Source organism: Sinocyclocheilus anshuiensis, unplaced genomic scaffold, assembly GCF_001515605.1.
Source record: "Sinocyclocheilus anshuiensis isolate Anshui unplaced genomic scaffold, SAMN03320099.WGS_v1.1 scaffold902, whole genome shotgun sequence".
Taxonomy (NCBI): domain Eukaryota; kingdom Metazoa; phylum Chordata; class Actinopteri; order Cypriniformes; family Cyprinidae; genus Sinocyclocheilus; species Sinocyclocheilus anshuiensis.
This window is the reverse complement of record NW_015537974.1, coordinates 243,891-252,321: the sequence shown is the minus strand read 5'-3', so window position 1 is coordinate 252,321 and position 8,431 is coordinate 243,891. Positions and strand designations below refer to the sequence as shown.

Below are 8,431 nucleotides of genomic sequence, written 5' to 3'. Positions count from 1 at the left end.
TTCAGCTGTCGCTTGAAAATTGTCAGGGATTCAGCATTCCGGATGCTGAATCCCTGCGGGATGAAGCTAAGTAAACTGCGGCTCTGTGTAATAAATGCTGCTCCACCTGAAAGCATGTGAAAATACCACATTTAATAACATGTTTTTACTCCAAACTCACTTCATAATGTCAGTCGAGTGTTTGAAATAAATCCTTCTGAGAGATGATGTGGCTTCTTACACAGAATAAGGCATGCAACATATTTCATAGTATTCTAAGCAGTGATAAAGGCTATGTCGATTAGCATTGCATTATTATATACTTTATTATAATAAAAATTATAAGACGAACTTGGATAAACCATATATTTTGTCGTAGTCGTGTGTTTATTAGTCACTTTGAATGAATGAAAGCAGTTAAATCTGTTTATTCAGCAACGGCTATAGGTATTTCCTGGGTTTCTTCGGCGAGGCGTATTTGGGGATTTCCTGAATTTCTTCTGCGGGGCGTATTTGAAGTTTTTCGCGCGAGAGCGCCCTCTGGCCTTTGGATGGAGATTTACTGCTGATCACAGAACCGTGGTTCGCTGTACGATACGCATGACAATCGCAGCCTCTGCCTAATCGCGATTTATCGTCTTTGCGATTTAATTTCGATTAATCGTGCAGCCCTACTTCTGCTTGTCCACTCACCTTTTGAAGACTGACCACAGGCTCTCTATGGGATTGAGATCCGGGGAGTTGCCCGGCCACGGATTCAAAATTTCAATGTAATGATCTTCGAGCCACTTCTTTATCACTCTTGCTTTGTGACATGTTGCTCCATCATGCTGGAAAATGCACGGATCATCACCAAATGGCTCATGGATCGTTGGAAGAAGTCACTCTTGCAGGACGTTTTGAGACCATTCTTTATTCCCGGCAGAGTTTTTGGGCAGAATTATGAGAGAGTCCACTCCCTTGGTTCTAGAAACAATGTGAATGAACACCACAACAGCTTAAGCAGCAAACTTTGCAAAACACAAAATGTATGTCACTGCCAAAACTTTTGGCCATGACTGTATGGTTTTAGTTTAGTTAACGATAACAACCCTGCACAGAAGAATATATTTTGAAAAATACCTTGGTGTTTTTTGAATCCAATCAAACAGTCAATGGGATCAAATTAATACAGACAAAACATTCTTCAAAATATCTTGTTTTTGTTTTCCACAGAAGAAAGTCATACAGGTTTGGAACAACATGAGGGTAAATAAAATGATGACAGAATTGTCTTTTTTTTGGGGTGGGTGAACTCTCCCTTGAAGTCACCAACTGTAAAGCTGTGTCATCTTGCATTGATTTAAAGTCCTCTTACCCGAATCTGCACCTAAAAACTGGTCTCAGTTCAGCATCTGTCAGTCAGCAGCAGCGTGATGAGTCTTTATGGCAGTGTCTCAGGCTCAGCGGTGTGACTGCTGAGAGGAGAGATAAGAGGTTAAGAAAGGGCTGAATTTGTGCGCTGTAAGCAGAGGGGAGCTTTGAGAAGGGTTTGAACTGATGGTTGTCTTTTGTAGATGCTGTCGGGATGGGTCAATCCTCTCCTCTCTGTCTCTCCCTCATACTCTTTCTTCTCCCCCGTGGGTTACAAGCCCTCCTCTGCTCTGCCCTGAGTGAAACACACATCTGTCTCTGTTGTGCACTGTTTTTGAACTCCGTTTGTACTTGCCTTCAAGAAAAAAAGAAAAGATGTGCAATGTTAAAATTCTGACCAGTATTTTTTATTTATTCATAAAGAAAGTATTCATTTATTTTTTTTATTTTATGGCTGATCACCAATAAATGGCATGGCAGATATCAAAATGTAAGACTATTTTGTCTAAATGAGTTCAAAGTAAAACACTAAAAACTAAAATAAATTAATTTAAGTGCTACAAGTCAGTGTAGGCATCACAACATGATAATGTACAGTATATGAAAAATGGATATTAATTTTGAGTTTGGCTGAAGAGTAGGCTAGTGTTGTTAATAAGTGTTTTGAAAAAATTATAAGTGAGCGTGAGATGACGGTAAATGTGTTTATATGTAAAAACTGAGTAGCACAATTAATTATGTAATACTTATAGTGATAAATTATAAAAATGTTTAATAGCAGACGATTACTGATATGGTACTGATTAGAGCCCGACCGATATGGGTTTTTTGGGACCGATACCGATATTAGGGGGTTTGATATCGGCCGATAATATCGGCAAAACGATATATCGGTCGGGCTCTAGTACTGATATATATATTGTGCATCCCTGAAAAAAATCATGTAGATAGATCTTCCAATGCAACTTCCTGTTTGCATTCATCCTGCATGGCAAGTATTAAAAATGAATTGATTGAGGATGTTAACATTTAAAGATATTTTCCAAACATTTAGCCCATTTCTTAGTTTTCACTTTATTTCCTAGATTTGTTCTTGGTGTAATATGCTTTGGGTGTTACAATAATTTGGCACCAGTGTTTCATAATAGCAACTGATGTTCTCAGAAAACTTGTGCAAGATCATTTGGCTGTTATTCAATAAGCAATAAAGGCATCATTTTATTGAGATATTTAGGTGGCATTCTTCTTTAGCCATGCATAGTTTTACTTTAAAGATATTTGTTTTTGTTGGAAAATCCAGGTAAAACCTGATTCTGATGGTAGTTAGTTGGATAGTTTCTAGTGGGTCCAAGCTGGTCATTAATGGCCCTCCTTAGATGGTCCAAGTTAGTGTAGATGGTTGGTAGGACTGATGGGTGATCTGGTAGACCACCTTGTTCCATCAACAAACCAGCTGCTATATTCCAAAAATCCATTTAAGATGGTATGAAATGGGTTTTCCTCACACAGAACAGAATGTTTTTGTCTTATGTTTATTTACTGAAACATTTCTGTCCTGTTGAAAACATTACCGTAGCATGACTAGCAGTTTGTTGGAATACCGCAATGACCTTTGAATTAAATGCAGTCTTATTTATACCTCCATTTTGCTGCAATCCATCACAGAATTACAAAGTCTGGCCGCCTTTTGTTTCTTCACCTTTTAAGCAGAATGCAGTGTGAGATTCTAATGCTTCGAATAGCTGAAATCCACTGCATTCCAATTAGAGTGCAGTCAGATTCAGCATCTACAATGAAAAGATTATCCAGTGTTCCCTGTTTAATGAGACAGACATTTCAGCAGTTCTGATCATCACTCAGCCTCTGGCTGACTTTCTGATAGAGTCTGAGTGAGCAGTGGGCTCAAGAATTACCTCATTCTGAGCTTTTTGCATCACTCTGTCCTTTCTTTGTGCCATAGTTTCATGATAATGGTCTCTGGACATAATTCTGTTCTACACTATTCCAGACAAACATTTAGTTCAGTTTTTTTTCCCTAATGATCCCTGGACAGAATAGTATTCTATTCTATTCTATTCTATTCTATTCTATTCTAGACACAAACATTTAATGTTCAGTTTTATGTTAATGATACCTGGACAAAAAAGTATTCTATTCTATTCTATTACAGACAAAAAATGATTTAATGCTAATGAAATCTGGACGGTATTCTATTCTATTCTATTCTACAACAAAAATGGAAACTTTAAAAAGCCCTGAGATTACTTTGAGTGCAGTTTTCTTTTGTGTTTTGTGACATATTTACTATTTTAGTAAGGAAGTTTAATTACATCATAGTCATGAACCATGATTTGCTGCTGGCTAGTAAAGAGTAGTTTCACTAGCATATTGATAACCTCAAAACAAAGACATGGACTAAAAGCCACAAATATCTTAAGAAAGCTCTTTTAGGATTGAAATTCTATACACCTTTTTTGTTGGCATTAGTTTAAGATGCAGTTTAGGTTGAGTTGGGTCTATATTTTAGTTTTGGTATTTCTGGTGTCAGTCTTGTGTCAGGTTTAGTATTTTGCTTAGCTGCAATTTTCTGTTTTTTTCTATTTAGTTTTGTTTGTTCTGTGTCAGTAGTTATTTCAGATGAAGTTATAAATAAATTCCCATAAACATCCAATCTTTTCTAATGATTTAATTGTAGTTGAATGTGTAGATTAGCAGTGTAGTTGACAGCTAGAGGGCCCTCTAAACACACAATGGAACACATGCACACACAAGCATGTACTTTAACATACCAGTTTCAGCTCTTTTGTAGAATAGAGATAATTTCTGAAAATGTATAAACTCTAACATGAAACTGTTATTTTTTTGCAGATATTTCAAGGATATCATATTACGCAGGTAAGACAAGCTCTTGTACTCTCTCTCTTCCTCTCTGAAATGGATTTCAAATTGATCGGGGGAAATGACAACCTAACCTTAATCCACCATTTACTGAATGTGAAATGCCCCACACACACACACACACAATTGATTGGCGTCAAGGAAATGTTGTTCAAGTGTAGATGTGTAGTTTACTGGTGCATTCTCAATTCATTCATCATTTTCTGAGGAATTGCAACATTGTCCAAACACACTCTGGATGCCCCACCAATCAGCTAATGTTTCATATTTTTAACCTTGATTCTTTCCATCGCCAAGGGCATTACTGTTGGAAGGAAGGAGGGCCTTTTTAAACAGTAGGGTTCCTGTTTGTCTGTGTGGCATCTATGGAGACCATTATTAAACACAAAATGGGGCCTATTAGCTGATATTTGAGAATACGGTTAATATAGCAGGAAGTGACCTGTTTGCCCTCACTATAGGGAATGAGTGCTTGGAATGGTAATGAATATCTCTGGCAAACATGGCAAGATGAAACTGTTAAATAACAGCAAATCATTTTCTGCGTTATGTTTTGCAATCAGAAGTAAGTTATGACTCTGATTATAAGCACAAAATAACGCACAAATCTACTGGTATGATTTAACAGTTCTTCCTGTATTAAAGGGGTCATATGATGCGATTTCAAGTTTTAATTTCTCTTTGGAGTGTGAGGGGAACAGGGAGAGTGAACTGCCTGTCAGAAATCATAGCACGTCAGCTGTCTTAACCGCGGCTTGTGTACTGCATCATCACTGTGTCTGTCACGCGACTCTGTTGCCCTTTCGGGCTTGAACTGATGGTAAAACTAACGACATTATGAACTGTCTTGATATTTACTTTGAAAGCTGACGCTCGCGATTATGGTAAGGGGCGTTACATTTCCGACGCGTGCTTGTGGTGTTCGGCCAATCACAATGCACTGGGTCAGCTGGCCAATCAGAGCAGACTGCGCTTGTCAAAGGAGGGGGCTTTGTTGAAAACGACGTGTTTGAGAGAGGCGGGGCATAGAGGACCTACAATAATGTACAGTATTTGAAAAATAATGTTTTTTGAACATTAAAGCATGTCAGCATATTCTGTTACAGCAAATACACAAAATAATGATCTTTAAAATAGCATCATATGACCCCTTTAAGACCTTTGTGTGTGGTGCATGACTATTTATCAAAAAAAAAGTATATTTTATATAATTGTATTTTTATATAGGTTCAGTACTTTCTTCAAATTCTAAGTGATACTGTAACAATCTCACTTGCTCTTTGTCTGACTCTATTTCTGCTTTATATTTCAACCTATTTTAGCAAAACTTTAATATAGACAGATTGCAATGTTATTACAGACTGAATTATAGTAAATCTCTTATGTAATTTCCCATAGATAGAGTAAACTAGACAGAACAAGGACTTAACTGTAGATACTAAGCTGAAATGGCATGTTTGGGATTACACAAAAATGCTGAAATATTTCTTCAGTACATTGCCAAAGTACCTTATAGACCAATTTCTTCATGTTCATCAGCATAAATAATTATGCAAGTTATGCAAATCGCAAAGGCTGATGATGCACTCATTTACTAAATAAACTTTAGCTTCATTTGCAGTGATGTTTCATCGTTTATTTATGTGCATCTCTGCAAGTATGGGCTGTTGTCAAAAACAGGAAACGGACTTCCTTCCTTCCTTGAGCCTTTGTCAGGTAGCTGACGGACATTCCTTCAGTCCCTCTCCACATGAATCTCCGCGAGCAGCCCACAGATGTCCTCTTAGTGAAGCATAGAAACACTTCTACCATCATTCATAAGGTGATTAGGGGTTCTTAGAAACAATAATGCTTTGTATTTAAATATGCAACACAATCCCGAGAATGTAAACAGAAGCCGGACCGCCCAGCTGAATAATCCTGGTCAAACCCACACCCTGAAAAACCTGATCGGCCGCTTCTTTTGGCTCAGTGGTCTGTGTTTTGTAAACATGAGCTGGTCAGCCAGTAGCAGTTGGTTTCACGGAACTCATTAGCATATTTAAAGAGGCCCCTCCTCTTATTTCTGTTGGCCTGATTCTTTCTCTCTCTCTCATCCCTCCCTCGTAAGCACACCTTCTCTCCTGACACACTCTGCCGGATTGTGAAAATTACACACGCCGTCACCGCAGCGTCTCTCTGGATGAACTTTAGAAAGGCAGCTAAAATGAAGCGTTTTAGTATGTGAGGATTATACTTGTCAACATTTCTGATTTTGTTCCAGCCTTGCCTGCTGCATCCATTCTTTGGATTACTCTAGACAGCTGTGGGATTTCCCTGTCACTTCTGGATCTTTTTCCACTGCTCTTGCTGGTGGTTTTCAAAAAGCGCTGCTGAGGGAAACGAGACCGGCACGCCTCACGTTTTCGCATATCTACCTGCCATCCTCATTCCTGTAACCACACAGCCTAGCTGATCACTTATTATTTTCGCACTCCTGGATTAGCGCTTCGGTCAGCTGACCAATCACCTTCCTGCGACCTCACACCACGCCTCATCCCAGGCCTCTGAGGGCCATCCCCGGTGGCCTGGTTACAGTGCGTTGCGGTGGGCCGGGGTCACCCCCTGCTCCCTATGACTGTGCCAGGGAGTTGGAGAGCCGCTGGGCCTGGGAGAGAGACGAGAGCGGAGGCCAGCGGATGGAGAGCAGCGGCTGCAGTCCCTTCCCTCTGTGCTGGGCACGAGGAGCCTGCGTCTACTCCTCCTACCCTCCCCCTCTGCCAAGTATGTCACCCAGATACAGCACTGCAACCCGTTTCCAGAAAACCTCCATGATACCATTTCACACTCGATCTGTCTTACAGGATGTGGTATATTGATTTAATGGTGGTTTAGGAGAAATGAAAGGTGTGGGAGCTCCGATATGACCTCTCTGTGGGTTTCGTCTCTAGATTTCTGCTGCAGTCCTTTATGGTTATGTTGAATTGGGGTTACTTTCATATCTCGGCAGATGACTGCTAGCACATGATCTGTATTAGTAGGGCTGTTGTGTTACAATTCTACATACAATCCAACATCTATCATGTTTGGTGAAGAATCATGATGGTCAGGTTATTAATTTTTAATCACTGTGCCGTATCATACCACCATATAGAAAATATTATTTTATCATATGGATTACACTACCATTTAAAAGTTTTGGGGTCGATAAGATTTTTAAAATATTTATTTATTTATATTTATAAAGTATATATTTCTCTTATGCTCACCAGAGCTGCATTTAGATGATCAAAAATTAAGTAACAGTAATTTTGTGAAATATTATTACCATTTAAAATGTTTACTATATGAATATACAGTGGTGTGAAATCTTTCTCATTTGTTTCTGAATTTCTTTGGATCTCGGCATGATGTCTAGCTTTTGAGGATCTTTTGGTCTACTTCACTTTGTCAGGCAGGTCCTATTTAAGAGATTTCTTGATTGCGAACAGGTGTGGCAGTAATCAGGCCTGGGTGTGGCTAGAGAAATTGAACTCAGGTGTGATAAACCACAGTTTTAACAGGGGGGCAAACACTTCTTCACACAGGGCCATGTAGTTTTGGATTTTGTTTTCCCTTAATAATAAAAACCTTCATTTAAAAACTGCATGTTGTGTTCACTTGTGTTACCTTTTACTAGTGATTAAAGTGTGACAAACATGCAAAAAAATAAGAAATCAGGAAGGGGGCCAACACTTTTTCACACCACTGTATTTTAAAATGTAATTTATTCCTTTGGCAGAACTGAATTTTCAGAAGCCATTACTCCAGTCTTTGGTGTCACATGATCCTATAGAAATCATTCTAAATAGGCTGATTTGGTGCTCCAGAAACATTTTTGATTATTATTAAAGTTGTAAACAGTTGTGCTGCTTAATATTTTTGTGTAAACCATGGTACATTTTTTAGGATTCTTTGATGAATAGAAATTTCAATAGAACAGCATTATTAAAAATCTTTTGTAACATTATACATATTGTTACTTTCAGATTTGATCAATTTAATTCATCCTTGCTGAATAAACATATTAATAAAAACAAAAAAAAACCCACACACTATTTGACTTACCTCAAACGTTTGATGGTAGTATAGTACCAATCCATTACGCTGCATATGTGACCCTGGACCACAAAACCAGTCTTAAGTCGCTGGGGTATATTTGTAGCAATAGCCAAAAATACAT

At 38.4% G+C, this 8,431-nt stretch overlaps 1 protein-coding gene across 1 annotated transcript in view; it reads left to right on the top strand.

Moving 5' to 3' along the window:
* Positions 1–8,431, top strand: part of LOC107672068 (focal adhesion kinase 1-like) — a 76,314-nt gene that overhangs the window by 7,037 nt on the left and 60,846 nt on the right. Inside the window, exon 2 of the mRNA XM_016465166.1 lies at positions 4,201–4,227. Within this exon, the coding sequence (XP_016320652.1) occupies positions 4,201–4,227 (27 nt within the window). The remainder of the gene's footprint in view (positions 1–4,200; positions 4,228–8,431) is intronic.